The sequence below is a fragment of the Lytechinus variegatus genome, chromosome 15 (assembly GCF_018143015.1).
Source record: "Lytechinus variegatus isolate NC3 chromosome 15, Lvar_3.0, whole genome shotgun sequence".
Classification (NCBI taxonomy): domain Eukaryota; kingdom Metazoa; phylum Echinodermata; class Echinoidea; order Temnopleuroida; family Toxopneustidae; genus Lytechinus; species Lytechinus variegatus.
In genome coordinates, this window is record NC_054754.1 from 25,090,255 (window position 1) to 25,116,106 (window position 25,852).

At 37.5% G+C, this 25,852-nt stretch overlaps 3 protein-coding genes across 3 annotated transcripts; all 3 read left to right on the forward strand.

The window, feature by feature from the left end:
* The first annotated feature begins 17,620 nt into the window (after positions 1-17,620).
* LOC121428418 lies at positions 17,621-20,011 on the forward strand. Its single transcript, XM_041625017.1, has one exon. The coding sequence runs from the start codon at positions 17,621-17,623 to the stop codon at positions 20,009-20,011; it is 2,391 nt and encodes a 796-aa protein (XP_041480951.1).
* A 108-nt stretch (positions 20,012-20,119) lies between these two features.
* On the forward strand, positions 20,120-21,667 carry LOC121428419. Its single transcript, XM_041625018.1, has one exon. It carries the CDS (start codon positions 20,120-20,122, stop codon positions 21,665-21,667), a length of 1,548 nt encoding a protein of 515 aa, XP_041480952.1.
* Positions 21,668-21,728: 61 nt separating this feature from the next.
* LOC121428420 lies at positions 21,729-22,832 on the forward strand. Its single transcript, XM_041625019.1, has one exon. It carries the CDS (start codon positions 21,729-21,731, stop codon positions 22,830-22,832), a length of 1,104 nt encoding a protein of 367 aa, XP_041480953.1.
* The last annotated feature ends 3,020 nt before the right edge of the window (positions 22,833-25,852 follow it).

The window sequence follows — 25,852 nt, forward strand, 5'->3', positions numbered from 1 at the left end:
CATGTACGTTTTCACTGAAATGTATAGGTCAGACATATTTGTATTTAATGTAACTAACTTTTACACTTTCTGGTAGATTCAGAGGCATATTATCCAGGGCGCCCCAACTAAGTTTCGCCGAAGCAATCATTCCAACGAATTATCAAGGAGCAAAATTGTATATTCTCAATCACCAGTCGACCCCACTCCGCGTTTGCTGTGTATATAGGCAGCTATTATGTCAGCGTAAGGAGCGAAGATTTTATGTGACGGGGGGGGGGGGGGGGGGAGAATAAAAATACTTTCGTGCTGGGGAAAAACGTCCCGAGGACACATTGTGTATTGTTAAAAAGTAGAAATTGTGACATTAACCCCCTTACCCCATTTTTAATGTTTGATACTATATGTAGGTTTGCTGATTACAATATATCTTTTTAAAAAAATTGCCAGCAAAATCGAAAAAAAAATAGTTTTAAATTCTCGTTTGAAACACACAATGTAAATACACAAATGACAATAAACAGAATGGATTATTCGGAACTTATCGATTACAAGTCTCAGTTTCGTATCATTTAAATTTGACGTTTCAATCACACGATGCAAGCAAGTGAAGAGCCTTTGCCAAATGTATGTTTTGAATGACCGCTTATACGGTGTGTGACTGGAAACCAGCTCCTAAATGAGTCAGTATGTGTCTTTTATTCATGAAGTTACAGTGATTTATGTGTGCATTTTTCTTCTAAAGGTGCTCTGAAAATACGACTTTTGGACATGATTTTTTGAAAAAGTCCTTGCCGTGGGAGGGGGGAATCCCCCCCTCCCACCCCCTCCCCCCGCTCGGTCACTTCGCTCCCTCGCCGCTGGTGCCCCCCCCCCCTATTTCAAAATCCTGGATCCGCCCCTGTATCGCATCACATTTTTTATATGCAGGTCAAACCAAACCACGATAACATGCATCAGAATAAAATCAATTGGGGAAACCTTAGATTTTTCGAAAATTCATATAATGAGATAATATGGATAAAACATGCTTCATATACTTTGTACATCGTAAATAACACATATTAGTCTTCATTAGCATGATTATGCCTATGTCACGGTGTTTATCACTCTTTGGTGTTGAACCAAACTGACAAAGGATGAATTCATCCGTACATCCTTCTCTTTCAAGTCACTATTTTACATTGTTAGTAAGTGGCAACTTTATTGATCTTCGCTGGATGCCCTTTTGTCATTTTCAAAGAAAAGGGGGCCATGCCTCCATCAATTACCCCATCCGTATCGTTAGAACAAAATAGAGTGTATGTACGATCCGAGGTATTCTCAATACCCAGCTGTATACACTTTTGTTTAGTATTATAAAAATCGATATCAACTTAAAGTCGTGTACTCTCTTCTAGTTTGATCTAGCTTGATCAGTTCATGAAGTTGAATATTATGACAACCATTTTCAAGAGGCAAAATAATGCACCTAAATGAAAGAAGAAAACAAAAATCTATGTGTTATAAACTGAAACCATGATTTTTCTTCTTCCTATATTTATCAACGGCGCCATTTTGAAACCTCACAAGCAATTTTTTGTATTGATGAGTAGTTTTTATTGACAACTTCAATTCATAAACAAAAAAATATATATAGAACAAATAGAACTTTGAAACATAATATTTTAAGGAATGTTACAATAAAACACAATGTCAGACATCTTCCAATACATAATTATAAATAACATTGATGATAATTATATGCATCAAGAAGAAACTTCTACAGAAAATTCCAACATATTGATTTTTTTCCTGTGTCAAATAAAAAACATAAGAGAACTTTTCCAAATACAAAAATAAAAAAATAAATCATTTATAAAACCTAAACGAATTGAAGCCATCAGCATATATATTTTTGACCCATCACCTCAGCCTCTTCACCCAAATAAATTCAACCACAAACTCAGCCCTTGTCATTACCCCCCCCCCCCCTTCCCTTGAACACCCCCATCGGTAATATAGTATCGATCATGTCGATCGTTTTCGATCTATCGTTGATCATATCAGCGCACGCACGCAGCTCTGCGTGCGTTTTGGGTTGCATTTCGCTGCTCCCATTATTTTCCCTCACTTTTATTGAATGCGGTATATACGTGGTTCTGCGAAACTGAAAATCATTGAAATCAAGCTTTCATCGCGGCAATGCCCACTGTACGCCAATATTGGACTCTCATCGAAGCATAACTCGTTTTATAATGCTTTATAAACTATAGAAACAAAAGGTAAAACGTATGACTTTCTGGAATGTGTAGTTTAATTAATGGATATTCTAATTATACCACGAAAAGGCAGAAACATAGTATGAAATTGTATTTTTAAAGCCTGCAAATGGATGCGAGTAATAGCCTTTGGGGAACCGACTATATACGGCTCCCGTACATGAATGAGTTTTAGGGAACCGTATATATCCGGCTCCCGTTGGCAACGGGTTAAATATCCTTTTAAGTTACCCATTTAATGGAGCGCTAATGTACCTCCAAATTCGTATTCTGAAAACTCTATTAGCGCTCAATTAAGTCCCTTTAGGCCACTCCCCTACTGAGCCGAATTAACCAATCAAATGCGCTCTTACAACGTAATTTTTTTCTCCTAGCGCGCAGTGTCTCTTCACTTTGCTGCCTTGCAGCGCAGCGCCCGGCTGCTGCAGGTGCACTGCCCACGATCTTTATACAAATATTTTTTGCTGAAAAATAATGCTTAAGCATATTTGCATCGGAGATTAAAGGTTCGTTGTTGAAATTAACTGGGGTGGTATTCTGAGATCCATTTTATCTCAGATAAAATAAAATATTTCATCTCCGTTAAAATCAGTGAGATAAAATGCCCTTAAAATCTCTCCAATGTGGTATTCTGAGAACCATTTTATCTTCATTTTATCTCTGTAAGACACACCTACTTTTTAATCAATATCCAATTAGAAACGCGCTTTTATAGCTCTTTCGTGTCAGTCAACCAATGAAATCCATTCCACAAGGAGGTGTGGCAAAGGAGTGAGATTGCGTTAATTTTTTACTTCAATACTAGTCTGGTCAGTTAGCGGAATTATGTGGACACGGTGGACAAAAGCATGATTTTTTCTCCAGACCTTTGTTTATGTATAAGAATTAAGAATGGGGTATGCTCCAAAAAATCTGGCTGCAGGAACAGTGAAAAAATGGGTGAAAATGTCAGAATTTATGAGTTCAGATTTGTCTGATATATAGACTAGCGCTAGTGCAAAACTCAATAGCAGTGCATTATTTTGCATTGAATTAGTTCTTGAATTCAGACCCTTTTTGAACAGATCTTCTGTTTGTCCTCGCATCTCAATGCACCAAATATCTGAATGAAGATGCTAACCAAGCCGAAGGGTGACGGTGGAGGGGGTTGAATGTTGGTGTGTGTGTACATATTTTGGTCTTGGGGTAAAGGTGTGCAATACACATTTTTTGCATGTGTTGGAAATTGTGTTGCCATGGTAACAGTGTATTATTGCAAAAATAAGGTAAAAATCTTGCAGTTAGAACCACTTCCTCTGTTTTTAACCGATTCTCATGAAATTTGGCACACACATTGGTCTTGAGGTGAAGATGTCTAAGACACACTTTTGTGTGTCTTTCAGAAATCTTGTTGCCATGGTAACAACATATCTGGTGAAAATTGGGGAAAAAACCTTACAATTCAAACTGTTTCATCAGTTTTCAATCAATTTACATGAAATTTGGCACACACATTGGTATTGAAGTAAAGATGTACATAGCACTTTTTGTGTGCATTTTCAAAATTGTGTTGCCATGGGAACAACATATTATATGGCGAAATTTAGTAAAACACTTGCAATTTGAACTACTTCATCAGTTTTGAACCAATTCTCATGAAATTTGGCTCACACATTGGCCTTGGGGTAAAGATGTGCAAGAACCTTTTTTTTGCATTTGTCAGAGAGTGCATTACCAGGGTAGCCACATATGATAGCCAGAAATGTAGGAAAACTTATTGTGGATCAAACTTCTTCCCCTGTTTTTAGTCAGTGCTCATAAAAATTGGAAGAAATATTCATCTTAGGGTAAAGATTCATATTAAATTCTAAATGTCTTCTCTGCATTAAAATGTGGGGTATTAATCACCTTCATTAATATTTCTGGGTTGGGGGAAGGGGCAGGATTAGTCCTTTAAATCTGACATCAAGAAGGTAAAGGCAGTGGCCATTAGAAACATAAAAATGATAAACACTCTTAAAAAACGCATCCCCTTAAGGGCATATAGGCTGGAGGTACACTGGGTGAATATGAAACCTTCCGCTGAAGCAGAGGAGTTCCAACACTGGCAAGCAAAACAAAATGTGTACCCCTTGTACTTTCAACAGCTGATTTTCCAAACCTTAGTTCCACCTCCCCAAGATGTGCACCCCTCCCCATACCACTTTTAGTTCTATTTCCCCATGCTCAAACCAGACAGCACCTTTGTCCCTCAGGGGTCAATGCATTTTTAAAGCTAGACATTACTCTTTTTCTGCGGGGGGTGGGGTCTTTAGAAAATGACCTCATTAAAATTACAGTTAAAGGATTATGACTAGGAACTTAACCCCCCCCCCCGAAAAAAATAGGGGGCTGATATACTTTTTAGCAGAAAATGCCCCCCCCCTTCAAAGGTAAGAAGAGTCCTTTGCACTTCAGACCATTCATTTGAAGCTTAATGCATTCTGATTTGATAAAAAATTTGTTTACAGTACCCAATTAACCATTGTTTATTTATATTCTCCTACTCAGTCTTTTATTCATATTCATATTCCGTTCCTACTCTTTCTTTTTAACTTTCACATCACTCTTGATTTTGAGCTTCACCATGCCATCTCTTTCTGTTTCCTGTCTCTCTCTAAGTATATTTTTTCTGACATTTTAAAGTGTACCTTTAATCATGCAACTAATTATTATAGAAATATACAATATATATCAAAATATCTGCACTTGTTTTAGAAATTCACTTGCAAATCCATGACTCAGTAACATACCATATCAAAAATATACCTATGTGCACAATAGATTTTAGCCTTATATTTTCTTTCATTTAATTTTTTCAGTATATTTCTGTGACAGCCCCTGCTTCATGCTTCAAATAAAACATTGATTAATTGGACACCGGAAACTTTTTTTTCAAAGCAGAATGTTTGAGGCTTTAAATTAATATGCTGAAGTGTAAAGGATTTCCCTTTTTTTTGGGGGGGGGTTAAGTTCCTAGTTGTTATAATTTCATTTTAATCTTTATGTGGCAATTTTCTAAAGCCCCCCCAACAAAAAAATGTAAGGGGTGTTTTTTAAGAGTGTTTAAGTTCCTCATGGTCATGGCCTTTAACCTTCTATATTTTTATGTTGTCAGTTTTAAGGACCTTCTCCGCCCCTCCCCCAAAAGCCTATAAATATTATTGAAGATGATTAATACCCTGCGCTATTATATGACGTTATAAAGGGGAATCAAACCCAAATAAACACTTGTTTTTAGAGGAAAATGAAAAATCAGACAAGTTTATAGGTCAAAGTTTGAACAATATCGGACAAACCATAACAAAGTTGTGAACATATTAAAGTTATAAACATTGGTAATCAATATACCCATGAAGACTTCAAATTGACCGCATGTGTGATGTCACAGTGATTTAAGAAGGCAAGGACCACTCTTCCATGTACTGGAATAATTAATTAGCTAAAATTTCTTTTTTCAAAAGTTTTACTTCAAATTATATCTTTCTTTCATGAGGACATAAAACATGCTACCGGGTTTATATTACGGCCCCAATGGAATAGGGATTTAGGAGAAAACCAAAAATCCTGATAACTATGGGAAAGTTGTCCTTGCAGCCTCACCCCTTGTCATAATTTACTTACCCAGTTGCCAATTTGAATTCTACATACTAGTAGCCTTAGGGATCTTAATTTCAAAGCAGCCATAACTTTATTTTGCTTGTCCGATTTCTTTAAAACTTTCACCATTCTTATTTTTCTCCTTTTTCCATGCACACAACATTATGACCAAGGCTTGATTCCCTTTTAATACTGAATATGAATCTTTACCCAAAATGAATATTTGTCAACTTTTATGAGCACAGGCTGAAAACTGAGAAGTAGACTGATCCACAATGAGTTTTCCCCATATTTCTGGCTAAATGTGGTTACCAAGGCATTGCACTCTCTGACAAAAGGTTCTTGCACATCTTTACCCCAAGGCCAATGTGTGAGCCATAATTTTTTCATGAGAATTGGTTCAAAACAACAACAACAAACTGATGAAGTAGTTCAAATTGCAAGGTTTTTACCTAAATTTTGCCATATAATATGTTGTTCCCATGGCAACACAATTTTGGAAACACACAAAAAGTGCCTTGTACATCTTTACTTCAATACCAATGTGTGTGCCAAATTTCATGAAAATTGATTGAAAACTGATGAAACAGTTTGAATTGTAAGGTTTTTTCCCCAATTTTCACAGATATGTTGTTACCATGGCAACAAGATTTCTGAAAGACACACAAAAGTGTGTCTTAGACATCTTCACCTCAAGACCAATGTGTGTGCCAAATTTCATGAGAATCGGTTAAAAACAGAGGAAGTGGTTCTAACTGCAAGATTTTACCTTATTTTTGCAATAATACACTGTTACCATGGCAACACAATTTCCAACACATGCAAAAAATGTGTCTTGCACACCTTTACCCCAAGACCAAAATATGTACACACACACCAACATTCAACCCCCTCCACCGTCACCCTTCGGCTTGGTTAGCATCTTCATTCAGATATTTGGTGCATTGAGATACGAGGACAAACAGAAGATCTGTTCAAAAAGGGTCTGAATTCAAGAACTAATTCAATGCAAAATAATGCACTGCTATTGAGTTTTGCACTAGCGCTAGTCTATATATCAGACAAATCTGAACTCATAAATTCTGACATTTTCACCCATTTTTCACTGTTCCTGCAGCCAGATTTTTTGGAGCATACCCCATTCTTAATTCTTATACATAAACAAAGGTCTGGAGAAAAAATCATGCTTTTGTCCACCGTGTCCACAAGTAGGGCATTTTTGACGCTAACAGACCAGACTATACGCTTGCACTATACGCTCGCGCGTCTTTACAGAGATTTCTTTTTAACAAAAAGGACAATGCTCTCATCTTTTTTTCGAGGTCTGTATCGCATCTTTTCAAGCATCATTTCAAAGACAATATTAGTAAAGACATGTCTTATGAAATACTTTCTCATTGTACAGAATAACGTTAAGGTGTTATTCTTAATAAATATATAATTTTTCTTCATTTTCATGTCAACATTTGGGGTTAATTCACCTAGAAATATTGGTGAAATCAACGTCGCGGAGATAAAATAGCCCCTACCCTCTTTTAAGTTTATTTTATTTTTTCTTCAAACTATCTTGGGCGCAAGCACATCATCTGCGTTGCAATACCCGGATACGCGATGCTTTTGTCTACGCAGGCACTGTTTTGTTGCGTATCATTAAAAGTTACGCAAGATTAAATTGTAAATTTTATCTGAGAGATAAAATGTCATCTCAGAATACCAATTTCATTTTAAGAGATAAAATAAAATATTTTAAAGATAAAATGACCTCAGAATACCACCCCTGTTGTCTTTTGCCTTTCTCTCTCATTTATTGTACCTTTGTGCTTTTCTCTTTTTTTCGAACGCGTTCTGATTTTCACAACCCCCTATCCATTGAATCCATTTGTAGCTTTCTTTCTTTCTTTTTTACAATATTTTATTTGCTTCTGCCATGATAGGGGGGTGGGTCTTCTTTAACTTAATTCCTACTTATTCTAAAAACTACATACTTTTCATTTATATGAGAAATCTTCTCCAACAAAATTTGAATAAACATATTTTAAAAATCAAACAAGCATAATGTTAAAAAAGCCGAAATTTTATTGAAATTTGATGTACAAACGTTATGACATAGGTTTTTATAGGTGGAGAAAACGATGGCATCACTTCACTATTTTTTTCTTTTGTATTTTATTGTATATTCGTTTAAATACTAAAGGGGTCTATGCTTATTTTTTCATTGTCAGAAACAAGGTTTAATTCACTCCTGCACATTGCTGCATCTGCCGTGATTTGGCAATTTCATTATTGTCAAAAAAGTGTGCAAAAACAAAATAGTTTATGATGCTAATAATAAAAGAAAATATAGAAAAATAATAGTCATGTTTTCTCTATAAGTACACAGATATTTCTGTCTCCCTTTTCCCCCTTTTCTAATTTATTTATTACCAAATATAGTCCCTAGGCCCTATTCCTCATTTTACTTGTTTCTCCCTTTATTCTATTCCCTTTTTACCTTTCTCCTTTATTCTCTTCCTTCCTCCTAGTATCAAACCGATTTGATGATATTTATACGAAATGAAAGCAACATTTAGCAAAATATGGTGAGACTTAATGGACCTCTTATCACCATTATCTTTCCCCACTGGAAAGTCCGCTAATTGAGCGCTATGAGACTTTTCAGAATACCAAAAGTCTCGTAACTACCAACGAACGTAGAGGGCAGCAACACACACAAGCGACAGAGTTATCAATAGACAGAGTGGCGAAACCGGAAGTGTGCTCTGATTGGTCCGATATTTCATGGAGCCCCAATTAGTTCCCTCTGGCATATTTTCTGCGCTTGTGATCTTCTGCTGGGTGCATACCTCCGGAAATATCAATAAACTACACGTTTTCTCACATTTAGTGATTAAATACCTCGACACTTTCCACTCGCGGATATATTTTCTAGACGTCAATGTGAGTATTTTAACATATAAAGTTGCCTTTTTGTAGATACATCTGGTGTTATTTTGCATAAATCGGCTTCGAAAATAATGTAGAAAAAAGTGTTTGGTAAGAGAGAAAAACTGCATTTTTTCAAGTTTTGTGTAATCATGTTTTGCACAAATTACCTCAACGTGTTGAAAATAGTGTTTTACTATGACTGTCAAGGTTGAATGATCTTTTAACAACTTATTTAATGTTATTTTTGGGGAAATCCATTTAATTTCTACCAAAAACAGTTCATAAAATTTAGCATATGGGACTACCCTTCATAAGACCCTAGCCAAAGATAAGGAGCTGCGCCGCCGGAACTTTCGGCGGCGGAAACCTTAGCCCACCCTATAGGCCGTAGGCGGTTAATTGCAGGGATGGCGCCACCAATGCCATGGGTGGAGGCACTTTTTAACTTTAGACCTTAGTCTAGCCTAGGTCTAGTTCTAAGTTGCTAGTCTTAATCTTAAATCTATAGATGGAAATATCTCATCAGAGAGGAAAGTATCCCTATATTATACTGTAGACTCTGTTTTTGTTAATATACTATAAGGCAAATGTGTTAACAATTTTAGAATTAGATTTTTTTTATAGAAAACATAGATCTAACGTTAGGCCTAAGTACTCAGGTTAGTAATAAGACTTGAGCACTGCAAGCAGTGCAGTTGCTAGATTAAAACTGTAATCTAACAACTGAACTGCAGACAGTACTCAAGTCTATTTACTCGATCTGGACTAGGGTCTAATGTTGGTGAATATCTACAGTAGATGTAGACCTAGTCTAGGCCAAGATTGATTCTAACTAATCGAAATTTAGAGGCTAAAATCCAATAAAAGAGCTTAGATCTACCTCTCAAGACAGCAGGTGAATCAATCTAGATTCCAGTTAATACAAACAGAAGGAATGATGACACAAAGTGCTTTGGTCTATGTCCTCAATAGCAGTGATGGTGCTAGATCTACATGTACAAATATATTTATCAGGGACTGCATATTTATTGCTGTATGTAACCCAACTGTGTTTGGTTCATCTAGCTACAAGTTCAGGGCCTCCTGACAGTACTGTAATTTTATTCACTCCTAAGTGTATGTCATGTAGTATTCAAAATGTGTTAACATGTGCTTTGACCTTAATATGACTATGACAACAATGCTTGCATGGATTGATGATGGAAATGGCACAGGTCTAATGTGTAGCCACATTTTAGCACCTCATATCTTCATTATGGATTATCTGCTGGTAACTGTACTTGATCACTAATTTTGTTATCATAATTGCATGTGTTTTCAAAGATCATGCAATTAAGGTAATGACCTCAGTGACTACAAGTTTTAAGCATCTTTGGAAACAACTAGCTGAACAGAGTTTACTCATTTCAAAGGTGGTTTCTGGTAAGTCATAATCTAATAAACATCTCAGCTGATAATGTTTTAAAAATAATTTATCTGGGAAAGAAAGTTAACACAATCAGGAAATAATGCAAGATTGAAAGTAAAATATATTTTCATTCCCCCTTATGATTGTGCAATTTGGAAAGAATGAACAACATATATTGATATGATTTTTATATATGATTGTTCTTTATATTCATAAATGTATTATTAGGGTATTTCCTCTTTTTTGTTACAAATGCATCATCTCATTGGGACTATTGTATTACATTTTCAATAAAATTCTCTTATTATCCTTGTGTTAGGATGTACATTTATATTTCCATGTATGCCCATCTTTTTTTATCTTATATCAAAATGCATTTATGCTATTTTTATATAAAATTCATATGAAACGTATCTCTTTCCTGTCCTCAATGAATTGATTATGTAATTTCCCCTTCAAATGCAATGTACTTGATGGATGGATGGATTACAACATACTGCATTTTGATGCTGATCTCCGATAAAAGAAGAGGAAGAACAAGAAGAAGTGTCTTATTCAAATTTGAAATTCATTATTAAAAAATCTAGTTTAATTAAAATTGATTCAACAGCCTGTTTATTTTTAATCTAATGAATGTGATAATGTAATGGGAAAATAAAAAAAAATGTTCACCATTATTCTTTTTACCAAAATATGATTTTCCGATTGAGATTTATTTCATTCTTATTGTCATTCTCGATGTATATATAGGATAGGCATGCGCAATTCAAAAGTTTTTATGAGCTTTATTGGATGTGAAGGATTGAGTGACATAACGCAAGATTAAAAGCAAAGTATTGTTTGAATCCATCTTATCGTGCATAGAGAAATATATTTCTCACATGGGAATCACTTATGATATCTTATTATTGTTTTCTCTTTTAAAAAAGTATCAGGTGATCAGGAGAGGATCCAGCTTTTGCCAAGAGGGGGAAGGGGGTTGGGCAGAATTTTTTCACCAACATTTTTCCCAATCGACTGCTTAAAGTTTATTTTTGTTTGTTCCTTTGAAGGGTTAGACCTAACAGTCACTTCTTTCTTACAAAACAACATGAATATATAAAGGCCCTATTTAAACTATTGCGAGCACGAAGCTCGATCTAAAATTTTCAAAAATTTCATGTAGATTTTCCTGAAAAATGAACATTTTTGGGTAATTTGTGATCCTGAACAAAATGCGAATGTAGCTAAATAATTCATGAATAAATAGTAATTTTTTAATATTCGTTCTGGCCTGATCGAAAAGGGACCTGTTAAGGATTGTTTGCAGTTAGCCATGACGACGATACATATGAGATCAATCAAGTAATGCAAGCGAGAAGCGCGTGCTGAAAATTTTTGACATTCCGACCTAAAAAAGGAAATTCTAATTTTGTAGTCATGAAGAGAATAATTAAACAATGCGAGTGGGAAAAAAGAGACTTTCATGTAGACCTACAAACGGGACACTATTCATGTTTTGTAAACCATGAAGATGGGTAATTAGGTATCTTCCTACATTAAATATTTTGATATTCTGATCTGAAAAATGTAAAGTGGATATGGAATGCATGTAACAGATGATGCGAAAGTGAAGCGAGAGCTGATATTTCTTGAATTTTTTTAACCTAGGACTGGGACATTCTAAGGACATTTTGTCATCATATGAAAATGGTCATCTTTCTATTCCTCTTCCTAAACGCCAAATGAAATTATAAAAAAAATCATTGAATTATCAAGAATTATTAAGTATTAAGCCCAATGAGATTACGTAATTTGTTGATGTCAAGGCTTGAAAACTTGACATTTAAAGCACTTTTGTAATTATGAATAGGATGCATGAGTTAATATTTTATTAAAAATTTATCAAGGGTTGTAATAAAAAATTGAATTAAATCGTTTGTAAAGTTTTTTCGACCAATTATGCAATTTTATGTAAATCAATTAACCTATAGAGTATGATTTAAGCTCTTGTTGTTTTAAATACTTTTTTGGAGTAAGTATCAAAGAGATGACTTCAATTTTTCATTGATTTCCCAGAAATCAATGTTTAAATCAAAGAAAATAATGATAGCTCGATGTCCGAGCTGAAATATGTTTTGTATTATATTAATTTTAGAAACTTGATATTCTAAGCTCCGTAACAGCATAATGAACAAGATATGTATCACAGACATCAAACATGCAATATATTGTGATATGAAAGATACTTTTTGGGGTATTTTCCAACTCTTCCCCTCACATTATTTTATTATTTTATTCACTCGCCTCCCTCCTTCCTCTCTTTTCCCTTTTCCTTTTGTTTCCCCCCCCCCTTTTTTTTGCTCCGCCAATGAGATCCGCCTCTATGGGTTAAGCAGTCTGGTTGTTTTCTCCCTCATTTTAAATATTTGTCCTTGATTTTGCTATAGCTATAGGCTCTCCATCTTAAACATGCATTACAAGCGTCTTTATAAAAGTTTAGACTCTGTTTTTTCTTCTTTTTTATTACACTGCACAAGAGAAAGGAAGGTATACATCGGAGAATGAAAGAGAGAGGGAGAGAGAGAGGGGGGATGGAGAGAGAGAGAACCCAGAGATGAGAGAGGCAAAGAGAGTGATAAAGGGAGGGGTAGTACTGATAAACATGTAAATTTACAACTAAAAGATTATTGACAATTTCCACCATTTTGCCAGGAGAATTGTCAGATTAAACCAATGAGAGGGAATGGAGGTAAATATTTTTTTAATGTGACAATTTATATTGTCAATCCGCAAATTTAAAATTAAGTGAAAGTGTTTTTACTAAGTAGATCGAAAAGTTCCAAAAATAAGAGGAAAATAATCAGCATTTAAATAGATGATCATTTCAAAATAAGCCTACATCATTTCACTTAGAATAATGACATTGCGACCGCTAATGAAAGTTAAGATGGAAACAACTATAAATCACATTTCTTTAGATATGTACAAGATATTATGATAATGATGATCAGGCCCAACGGGTTGAAAGGCGATCACCCTCTACATTTTTTTTTAATAGTTCAAACAAAGAAGAGAAAATCGAAGGGATTTTGTACGATTGTATGGGTATTGGCACTTTCATTATACCCCCTATTTTCGTTTGATAAAAAGTGTATATAACGCTTAGATCGTTTGCCCCTATCAAAAAGATGATAGTGCTTATCAAGGGCATCGCCAGGAGGGGGGTTAAAAAAGAAAAGAGAAAGAAAGTATGATGTTCGCCGCCCTAATAATAGTAATTATAACGATGGCAATGATGATCATAATAAAAAATAATGATTTCAATGATAATTATTAATAGTGACAATGATGATAGTCATAATAATGATAATACTAAAGAAAACAACAATAAATTAAGAAATAATTCATCACTAAGACTCCCCTTTTCGTGACATAAAAAAGGACAAGTTTGCCGGCCGATCCGATTACAAAGCCTTTGACATCTTGATTAAATTCTAATATTCAAACTGTTGAAATGATTCGAGTTCATTTTAAGACATGAAATTCGATATGAGTACAATGCTCCTATTTCTAATTGATTGACAGTCAGTGAAAATATTGTAGCTAGGAGTTGCCACCTGTATGGGCCCGAGCCCTAAATCAGCGCAAATAATTATATAGCCCACATTTTCAGGGGACTATATTAAATTCTAACTTTAAATAAAAAACATATATCGTCAAAATATATGCTTTTCCTATATATTTTGTGTGATCACTTATATTTTGCTTCTTGTTTATTATCCCCGTACGATACCGGCGTTGTGATTACAAATTTCAGTGTAGTGTTTCAGAAGTAGAAAACTGCCCTGCCCCCCTCCCTCAAGTTTTCCATTCCATTATGTCTTCGGCATCACCTTGTTAATTTTTGGTATTCCCATATTGTTGCCTATATTTTTCTATATTTCCATTTTTTATTTATAAATTGAGTGAATCAAACTTGTATAATTCTTCAAATTAAAATTAAGAAAAAAAGACGGAATTGAGCTTTAATAAATATTGCCAGACAAACCAAAATGTTAAAGGGGGTTCATCATCAAGCTTTAAACCAAAGAGGAGAAATTACTTTTAGACTCGATTATTATTTCTTCCGGACCTGGGCTAGTTTGCCGAAAATCAATTAATCAGGAATAATAAAAACGGGAATAAAAATAGTGATGATTGCCAAATAATTGCATGTGCGCAGAGGGAACTAATCAGCTCCCCATGGCTGACCTTTGACCGCGCGTATCATGTTTTCAGTGCGCGTGTCGCCACTCTGTCTATTGATAACTCTGACAAGCGTGTTGCTTTAAGGAAGGTCAACTCCGCTCGAATTTTGTGACCACTCTAAAAAATAAGGGGGACTTTTCGGAAATTTGTCGAGTTGATTTTTTTTCATTTGTTAATTTCAAAAATTTTTTAATGAACAATTATTAGATCGGTTATTCTGGGTAGAAATATTAGAAATATTAATTTTAATTTTAAAGAAATTATTTAGCTTAAATAATCATGATTTTGACATTTTTCTCATTTTGGAATATTAAGTCTATGACGAGGATCCCTCTTATCTCTTATTTTCCTCTGCTGAATTTCGCTGCACCACTAATAAATGCATAGACAACCACCGTAATAATCGAGGTCATTTTTCTGGCCTGGGTGCGCCGAGTCTGGGCCGGTCGCGTAGCTAACTAGTGACGTTGATGATGCGCTGGGGCTTCAGTCGACTCGTCATAGATCTTCTAGCAACATAGACAATGACATCTAATTTGCCTGGTCTGATTTGAAGTGCAATTGCTTCAGGGCTGATTTTTATCAACGATGATTGTTCAAGGTCAGATTTCAAATTTTAAATTGCATTTGACTTTTAAGTCTATAAATCTTAATACAAGAAGGTGCATCCCCGAAATCTGGGTCTAATTTCAACTTCGAGTCCGAGACTATGGACGGCGAGAAAAAACCCCCATGCATCCCCTTGTAGTATCTTTGATCGGATGCATTGCATTGGCTGCGCGCTGCGCTGCAGCTGAGCTGCACAGCCATGCAGGCGCTGCGTCGCGTCGAAGGTCGATAATCATTGAGCAACCAAACTTCCAAAGCCAAATTAAAGCTTGAATAAACGGCCACCTATTCACACTTTCCCTGGTTTTGTTCAATAATTTCTAAGAAAATCAGCCAATTGAGGGAAATTAATTGCAATGTTACATCGTTTGCAGAGTGCCATCATCGACATTCGTTTTGCGTTAGAAACCTTAGTTGTCAAATCTAGGCCTAGACTAGAAATGGGGGCTAGATAGATAGATTAGACCATCTTAATTTCTGATTTTGGGTAGAAAGTAGACTTGATAGACAGCATCCATATCTTAATTTGACCATTGATTCTGTGCAATCAATGTTTAAAGACTTTTACATAATTTGTTTGCCATATTGCAATTGGTAAATTTTCCTGGGCCTGCATGGCCTGGGGCTGGGCTTGGCTGGCAGAACGCGTTTTTTTTTTTTTGAGAAATTTCGAAAGTGAAAGAGCAAAGTGACTGAGCTCGTCGTGATTTTATTTTTATGCATTTTCTAACTGAATTTTAAAGATTTCATGCCTAACGCTAAGGCCTAACGGTAACTTGTCAACCATATAATCTTCTAGTTCTAGATCTAGACTTTACCCTGTATGTAGGCATTTAACGGACTAAAAAATCATAACCTCCTAGCGGCTAGCCCATGCAGGCTGGCCTTAATTGAACCAAACTTAGCTTGCATGGACCAACCCTCAAATGGTCTAGATTTAGGCGTCCTATACTATAAATGGTTTGCAGAGCAAACCTTGAAACTATATTTTGTAATTTGTCGATTTTTGCTCCTTGTATTTTTCAAGTTCGATTTTGTCACTTTCGTGCTACCATGAAGTTTTTGTTTATCTTTTGCCGATTCTGCTCATGAATGTGTAAATGTTAGATGCCATTTTTGATTTCGTCAAGCACTGACGTTCGAGGGACGAAAGTCTCTTAATTTGTATCAAGTTGGCCAGGAAATGCCGCCCAAGAAGTAAGTTTGATGATTAAAATACTATATATTATATAATTAATAAGATATAAAGATAATTTCCACAGAGTATTAAGAAAAAGTACGTTTAAGATAGTGTAGAGATTCTTGAACTGTAATAAACACGTGCGGCGTGTAATAAACGCTCGCAGTATGCGTGTCTGTGTAATGTACAGTAAATGGATGTGAAATGAACTTGAGTTGCGGTGCGCACTCGATTCGGCAAGGTAGTTGTACTTTATGAGCCGAAGTGTGAAGTTTTAAGAGTATATTTGAACGTTATAAAGACATAAGCTTGATAGATTAATTCAGGAAAAGTAATATGAGAGTCGTATGAATATTTGAGTTTTTGAAGGGAACAAATGTTGAATTTAGCGGCGTGATGACGTCATAGGCGAGATTCGTTAGGGCAGGCATATGGGCGTGGTCTCATGTATTGATTGACGTTTGTTTTCGTTTTAATTCTACCAAAGATAGGTGAGGTGTATAAAGGCACATTTAAAAGGTTGTACAATGACAGTTTGAGTAATTATCCGATTTTTAGGAACTTTTAGTTCAGTAGTTTTGTCAAACTAACGAAGCTTTAATTTATGCAAGGTCAGTTCAGGGTCACCCGTTGCCTTTCTTTTGTGTTTTTAATATTAGTTTGCAAACGCTAGCTAAGAAGGATGCCTGTTAAGTTGAGAATATATATTGAATGTTTTTAAAGGGTTTCTTATAAATTTAGTCGGGCTTAACTGTTTATCTGGTTAATAAAGCTTTTTGGCAAGTTATCATTAGGCTCATTCATGATATAACTGAAATTAATAACGGATATATTTGTTTGTTAATTGTGTTATTTAATAGTAAGTTAAGAAATATGATATTGTAAACGGAAAGCTGATTTATTGGAAATTTATGAAGCATTTGACTAAGACTTAATGCAAATACATATGCAAATGAGGTTTATTTCTAGTCTCTTTTCAAGACGTTTTAAAGATTATGTGGATTAATTATAAACCGTTTTTTCTTATATAGATGAGGTTTTAGTATTTGTTTACATCATCCACTATATACAGATGAATATTTATATTTCAAGTTGTTTTAAAGAAGAAAAGAAGTATTTCTGGTATGTAATGACAACAGATAATTCTTTGTGTCAAATCATTGGACATATGTTTATGATGCTTTTCCGTTTTCTGTCTTTACAGATTGAATAAAATAAGGTAGTGAGCCTGCCTGACTATACAGTTTAAAGCGGCCTTTTCTGGTGTCTGTTATCTCTGAGTCTTCGACGATCCATCAATTCAATTTCTTCAATTTCTATGATCTGGGAGAGGTCTGAAGGTCACCACGAGAAGTCTGCTGTCTGGATCTGACGACTCTTCACATCAGGGATCAGAAGTCTTCAAGAGATATGTCAGTTAAGAAAGTCAAGTCTCTGCGCCTGCAGAGGAGAGGGGCAAAAGCCAAGTTGTCCAGGTATGGAAAGGCCCTTCAGAGCCTGATCAATGATCAGAGACCTGTACCAGAAGTACAGGAGATGTTTGAACAGTATGCTGGTGCCTTTGATGATCTTCAGAATAAGCATGCTAGTTATACCGAAGTGGTAGAAGATGACGACGAATTCGAAAAGGAAGAGTTGTGGATGGACGAGTGCCATAATTCGTTCATGAAGCTACAGATCATCGAAAGGGACTATTGCAAGGTTGATGAAAGTTTCAGGGAAGTAACGCAACCCCAGGAACATCAGCAAGGTGCATCGGCCAGGTATTATCAGAGTTTAGAAGCAACGTTGTCAGCCGATGAACAGCAAGATGAGTCACCCAGAGAGGCAGGTCAGCCTGCTGATGCAGGGAGGAGAATGAAAGGATCTGCTTATAAGATGGAGAGGCCTAAACTGCCAAGCTTCGATGGCAACATCCGAGATTACTGTATCTTCAAGGCTGATTTTCTCCATGCTGTTGGAAATCAGTACGATGATAGAGATGCCCTCATGATTCTGCGCTCTTGTCTTCAGAGCAAGCCCTTGCAGTTGGTTAAAGGGATAGGACAAGACTATACCGCAGCCTGGGAGCAACTAGATATGATTTACGGGGATGAGCGGTTTGTAGCTGACGCCATCATCAATGATATTTCCAAGGTCAGACCATTAAAGACGGGAGAATCTGACAGGTTTTGTGAATTCGTTCACCTTGTTCGAAGGAGTTACAACACCTTAAAGGAGATAAACCAACCAGGGAACCTAGACAACAGCCACATGCTTGCCATAATGGAAAAAAAGCTTAGCCCGGAAGACCGACTGGTTTGGTTTAGACACCAAGAAACATGTGGCAAGGCAAGCTTCGATTTGTTCCTCACCTGGCTTACAATCGAACTGAAGTCCAGAATGAGAGCGTCGGCCCCAGTAAGAAGTGATAGTAAGTCAGGTGGTGTTCATATAGTAGGAAAGGCAGTACCCAATGAAGAAACCAAATTCCAGCCTTTTCACAAGTGTTGGATCTGCGAGACTTCGTCACATTGGTTGGATCAGTGCAAGAAGTTCTTAGCCATGTCACAGATAGATAGGCTTCAACTAGTCAAGACCAACCATGCATGTTTCAGCTGTTTGAAGAAGGCTGGGAAAGAACACAGAATGTCCAACTGCAAACGAAGACGTAGGTGCAGTGAAACAAGTGCTGGGGAACCATGTAAATACTTCCACCATCCCCTCCTACACGCATCAACAGAAGTCAGAGGTGGAAATGTAGATGTTGCCTTTGCGGGCAACTCGGAAGCACTGCTGCCTATTGTTACAGCTGAGATCTTGGGGCAGCGAGGAGCAGTCTGTGAGGGAAATGTGCTCTTGGACTCTGGAGCACAAGTAAGTCTAATCAAGAAGTCTGTTGCTGAGGAACTGAAGCTGAAGGGAAGCAACATCAGCATCACCATTACCAAGGTCGGTGGAGAGCAAGAGCAGATGGAAACCAAACAACATCAACTGAAAGTGAAGTCCCTCTCTACTAATGCCATCCATTCGGTGACAGCAGTGGCATTACCATGTATTAGTGAGAACATTGCAGAGGTGAAGATAGATGCAATGGCCAAGCTGTTTAATCTGAAGTCTGGTGATCTACGAAGAGGAAGTGGGTCAGTTCATCTTCTCATTGGCATAGACTACCCAAAGATGCATATGGGTAAGTCAAGACAGAAGGGACAGTTAGCAGCTCGTAAATCACCACTGGGCTGGGTTATCTTTGGTGCTCCCAAGAAAAGCAGTGACAGGATGAATGTGCTGCATGTGAAGTTGACATCTCCTATCGACTTGACTGATTTCTGGAGCTCAGAATCCATGGGAGTGCAGTCCAGCTCCTGTCATTGCGAGCCAAGTCCCTTGAGTAAGCAGGAGAAGGAAGAAGAGCAGATCATCAGAGAGTCTAGCAAAAAGGTTGGAAATAAATGGGAGATTGCTTATCCTTGGAGAAAAGATCCCAACCTACTTCCTGACAATCGAGCACAAGCAGAGAAGGTACTGTGTTCAACAGAGAAAAGGCTTGCACGAAACCAGGACCATGCAGATGCCTATGGTAAACAGATGAAAGAACTGGTAGAGAATGGATTTGCTCGTAAGTTAACAGAGAATGAAGTAGATCAGTATGAGGGTCCTATTCACTACATATCCCACCATGCTGTTCTGCGACCTGAGAAGAGAAGCACACCTGTACGCATCGTATTCAATTCATCATCATCATATCACGGTCATTGCTTAAATGACTATTGGTTCAAGGGTCCAGACCTCCTGAATGATCTTTTGGGGGGGTGCTGCTGAGATTCCGGATGAATGAAGTTGGATTCTGCGGAGACATTTCTAAGATGTACCACAGGTCTCGATTCCTGAGAGAGATATGAATGTACACCCCGGTACCTGTGGCGAGACATGCAGACCGATAGAAAGCCAGATGTTTACATTATGAAAGTGGTTACGTTTGGAGACAAGCCAGCGCCAGCTATGGCCCAGCTGGCATTGAGAATGACAGCGGAAGCAGCAGAAGCTACACATCCGAAAGCAGCACAAGTGTTGAAGGAGAGTGTCTACATGGACGACATTTGTGACTCAGTTAGAGAAGCGAGTGAAGCAGAGCAGCTTACAAGTGAAATTGACCAGGTACTTCAGGAAGGTGGCTTCAAAGTCAAAGGCTGGACCAGCAATGAAGCATTGAAAGGAGAAAGTAAAAAGGAAGGGGAAACCAGAATCCTTGAAGCTGCCCTGGAAGACAAAGTGCTGGGAATAGCATGGGATAACCAACAAGACATGTTCTTCTACAAAGTAAAGGAGACAGTTCCCAGTTCTCCTAATGATGGGAAAAATGAAGAGAGTCTGCTTACCAAGAGAAAGGTCCTGAGCAGAATTGCACGAATATTCGATCCAATAGGCTTTGCCGCTCCCGTACTAGTTCGTGCAAAAATTGGAATGCAGCAGCTGTGGCAGAGAGGATACGATTGGGATGAACTGTTACCTTCCGATCAACAGAAGTGGTGGGTGACATTCTTGAAAGAGATGCAGGACTTAAATAACGTCAAATACGAGAGATGTCTTACTCCACCGATGGCTATCGGTCAACCCACACTATGCATATTTGCGGATGCGTCTGAGGTAGCATTTGGAGTCTGCGTATATTTGCAGTGGAAACTAGAAGATGGTAAATATGCTGTTAGATTTGTACTAGCCAAATCTCGAGTCGCTCCTCTGAAGAAGATTACTGTACCTAGACTAGAGCTTCAGGCGGCAGTGATGGCTGCAAGAGTCTACACAACTGTCATGAAAGAACTGAGGCTGCAGCCTGAGAGTGTCATCTTCATGACTGATAGCATGATCGCGCTATCTTGGATTCGAAGTGAAGGTAGGAGATTCAAGCCATTCGTTGCAGCAAGGATTGGTGAAATCCAAAGCCATACCAACCCTGCACAGTGGAAGTATGTCCCAGGAGAGCTTAACCCAGCTGATGACGTCTCTAGAGGTCTGCCAGTAAAGAAGCTCTCAGAAAGATGGAAGCAAGGACCTGCGTTCCTGTACAGACCTAAAGAGGAATGGCCGTCAGAAAAGGCTGTTCCAGACACAGAAACAGAGGTTGAATCAGAACGACGCAAGATCAATCACATCTCAGCCAAACAAAATGATGTGATAGATGTCAAGAAATTCTCAAGCTGGAGAAAACTAATCCGAGTGACAGCCTATGTCTTGAAGTTCGTCGAGAAACTGAAAGCTGCACGTTGGATAAGGTCTGATGACAATGTCGATCCTGATGAAAGATGCTTATCGACAGCCCAGTTGCAGAAAGCTGAACGCTTTTTGATTAAGGAAGCCCAGAGTACCTTGCATCAACGGGTAAAGAATGGAGACTTCAAGACACTAAGCCCGTTTGTAGACAAAGGAGGGAATTATCAGAGTCGGTGGACGGCTAGACAAGGCTCAGATATCTTATGAGCAAAGACATCCAGCTTTGCTGCCATATGGTGCATGGATATCAACGCTGATCACAAGACATATGCATCAGCTAGGACATGGTGGTGTGGCAGCTACAGCAGCAAAGATAAGACGCCAATACTGGATCCTGCAGATTCACAAGCTGGCAAAGACTGTGAAGTATAGGTGCGTGATGTGTCGACGCATGGAGCATCAGGTGGAGTCACAAGTCATGTCTGATCTACCAGATGAGAGAGTTGCCCCGTTTACACCACCATTTTACTTCTCATCTGTGGACTATTTCGGCCCAATATCAGTTAAGGTAGGGAGGAACAAGACCGCCAAGCACTATGGGGTCCTCTTCTCCTGCCTGAATACAAGAGCCATACATCTTGAAGTGGCTGTTGATTGCACGTCCATGGAGTTCATGCAGGTGCTACGGAGGTTTTTCGCCATGAGGGGTCAACCTGCATTCATACTGAGCGACAACGGCACACAGTTCGTCGGTACTGAAAGAGAGTTACGTGAGATGGTGCAAGGTTGGAGCTCTGAGGAGTTAAGAGATTTCTGCGCTGAGAGAGGAACGACGTGGAAGTTCACAACTCCATCTGCACCACATCACAATGGGTGTGCTGAGGCGCTAGTGAAGAGCTGCAAGATTGCCCTGAAGAAAGCTATCGGGGATCAACTGCTCACACCCTTCGAGCTGCACACCTGTCTCCAAGAGGTCGCTAATCTCGTCAACCAGCGACCCATTGGAAGAGCACCAAATGATCCTGATGATGGGACATATCTGTGTCCAAACGATCTACTCCTTGGAAGATCTTCGAGCGCGGTTCCTCAAGGTCCCTTCAGAGAGACGAAGAACCCAAGACATCGCTTCGAATTTGTCCAGCGAATCGTCGACGCTTACTGGAAGAGTTGGATGCGTGACGTCTTTCCACTACTGGTTCCGCGTCGAAAATGGAACAATGACAGACGCAATGTCCGAATCGATGACGTGGTTATTCTGGCTGACCATAATGCAGTTCGAGGAAAGTGGACATTGGGTAGAATCATCCAGGTGTACCCTGGAACTGATGGGAAGGTTCGAACAGTAAAGGTCAAATCTAAAGGTTGTGAGTATAAGCGACCAATCTCGAAGATTGTTGTAATCTATCCAACAGAAGGGTATGACGATGAGTAAAAAGGGAGTTAATCCAATTATGTTGGCTCTATTATCTCGCTAAACGAGGTAATTTGTGAATTTTGTGATACGTTTGAACATGTTGAATTTTGTACAAGCAAAAATTTTATTAACGCACAGTTGTTAAAAAGCTCAAAATTGGAAGCTTGGGATATATTTGTGACAAGTACAATTTTGAAGTGAATATTTTTCATCAAGTTTGTTAAACATTGTTCTTTTACAGTGAAGGGATATTGACCTGTTTTCCGCTATGGTTGGCGGGGGGAGGATGGTTTGCAGAGCAAACCTTGAAAATATATTTTGTAATTTGTCGATTTTTGCTCCTTGTATTTTTCAAGTTCGATTTTGTCACTTTCGTGCTACCATGAAGTTTTTGTTTATCTTTTGCCGATTCTGCTCATGAATGTGTAAATGTTAGATGCCATTTGTGATTTTGTCAAGCACTGACGTTCGAGGGACGAAAGTCTCTTAAATTGTATCAAGTTGGCCAGGAAATGCCGCCCAAGAAGTAAGTTTGATGATTAAAATACTATATATTATATAATTAATAAGATATAAAGATAATTTCCACAGAGTATTAAGAAAAAGTACGTTTAAGATAGTGTAGAGATTCTTGAACTGTAATAAACACGTGCGGCGTGTAATAAACGCTCGCAGTATGCGTGTCTGTGTAATGTACAGTAAATGGATGTGAAATGAACTTGAGTTGCGGTGCGCACTCGATTCGGCAAGGTAGTTGTACTTTATGAGCCGAAGTGTGAAGTTTTAAGAGTATATTGAACGTTATAAAGACATAAGCTTGATAGATTAATTCAGGAAAAGTAATATGAGAGTCGTATGAATATTTGAGTTTTTGAAGGGAACAAATGTTGAATTTAGCGGCGTGATGACGTCATAGGCGAGATTCGTTAGGGCAGGCATATGGGCGTGGTCTCATGTATTGATTGACGTTTGTTTTCGTTTTAATTCTACCAAAGATAGGTGAGGTGTATAAAGGCACATTAAAAGGTTGTACAATGACAGTTTGAGTAATTATCCGATTTTTAGGAACTTTTAGTTCAGTAGTTTTGTCAAACTAACGAAGCTTTAATTTATGCAAGGTCAGTTCAGGGTCACCCGTTGCCTTTCTTTTGTGTTTTTAATATTAGTTTGCAAACGCTAGCTAAGAAGGATGCCTGTTAAGTTGAGAATATATATTGAATGTTTTTAAAGGGTTTCTTATAAATTTAGTCGGGCTTAACTGTTTATCTGGTTAATAAAGCTTTTTGGCAAGTTATCATTAGGCTCATTCATGATATAACTGAAATTAATAACGGATATATTTGTTTGTTAATTGTGTTATTTAATAGTAAGTTAAGAAATATGATATTGTAAACGGAAAGCTGATTATTGGAAATTTATGAAGCATTTGACTAAGACTTAATGCAAATACATATGCAAATGAGGTTTATTTCTAGTCTCTTTTCAAGACGTTTTAAAGATTATGTGGATTAATTATAAACCGTTTTTTCTTATATAGATGAGGTTTTAGTATTTGTTTACATCATCCACTATATACAGATGAATATTTATATTTCAAGTTGTTTTAAAGAAGAAAAGAAGTATTTCTGGTATGTAATGACAACAGATAATTCTTTGTGTCAAATCACTGGACATAATTTATGATGCTTTTCCGTTTTCTGTCTTTACAGATTGAATAAAATAAGGTAGTGAGCCTGCCTGACTATACAGTTTAAAGCGGCCTTTCTGGTGTCTGTTATCTCTGAGTCTTCGACGATCCAATAAAGACAATGTGGAATTCGCCTGTTTTGAGTTGATTATTATTTATTATTTTTTATTGTTCCATAGACTCATTACCAACTCATACCAACAAGACGTGCAAGATCTATAAATATTCTAGATCTACTTAGATATCCAGTGTGGGAACAACATCTTCAACAAACAGATCGTGACTGGTCAAAGCATTTGTCTACAGTCTAGTTAGACAAATAAAGTTTTCTAGATCTTTAGACTTGGGTCTATCGATCAACTAGACAGGAATAACCGTCGTTTCTGGGGATTTATTCAACAATTTCTGACATTTTACTATAATCTCCATCGGTGAGTGAGCCAGCGCAGTTCACAGAGCAACCAAAAATACAGAGACTGAAGCTTTTGGTCTATCGATCAACATGATCAAGATCTAGGTTAGATGTAGACTTCACTTATTACTGATTGGAATGTATTTCTAAATTATAAGTTTTGGGGAAAATGGTGAAAAGAAATGATAACATACTACTGATAGATACGTGAATTATTTTTTTAATACCCATTGGCATTGCTGCCTGCTCTAATAAATAAATAAATGAGTCACGGCCTATATGGACTGCAGATAAATGCTGATCGACGCCTAGCAGAACAAGTACCAGTGCTAGACTAGGGGGTTGAAATCTAAGCAGACGACGGAGCATAATGTAGCTTAAGCATAGAATGATGATGGGTTCAGCGAAGAGCCAGAGAAAATAAGGGGGACTATTCAATCCCGAAATGCTTTGCGAGTGGTCACAAAATCGTCTCGGCGCAAATCACCTAATTCAGCCGTCTGGTGAAATCGCGCTGATAACAACAATCACCGACTTGGTAATGATTTTAGTTCCTGAAACTTGCATTTGTAAAGTTTTAGATATCAAAGTATGTTTTCATATTTATGTATATCCTTCAACATATTTTTCAATGTTATCTTTTGATATCGTCGTTGTAGTCTATTCTTTCATATTCGTTTCTTGATCATTACTAATTTGTTGTTGTATTTGATCTGCATTTGATTTCGTTGTCATGAACAATAAAATATGCGCGCAGCTCAGTTGCATGCGCGTATCGAGTTGACCTTCCTTAGAGCAACACGCTTGTGTGTTGCTGCCCTCTACGTTCGTTGTTGAGCGCTAATTGACCGCTAATTGAGCTTTCAGAATACCGCCCCTGTGTACTGTGTATACGAGAGGATATGGAAATCAGAGTGGAGGGGGTGTCGAGAAGGTGAC

Excerpts from the sequence above, each read along its gene's own strand:
- LOC121428418 (XM_041625017.1), top strand. The coding sequence starts at position 17,621 with ATGTCAGTTAAGAAAGTCAAGTCTCTGCGCCTGCAGAGGAGAGGGGCA.
- LOC121428419 (XM_041625018.1), top strand. The coding sequence starts at position 20,120 with ATGCAGACCGATAGAAAGCCAGATGTTTACATTATGAAAGTGGTTACG.
- LOC121428420 (XM_041625019.1), top strand. The coding sequence starts at position 21,729 with ATGCATCAGCTAGGACATGGTGGTGTGGCAGCTACAGCAGCAAAGATA.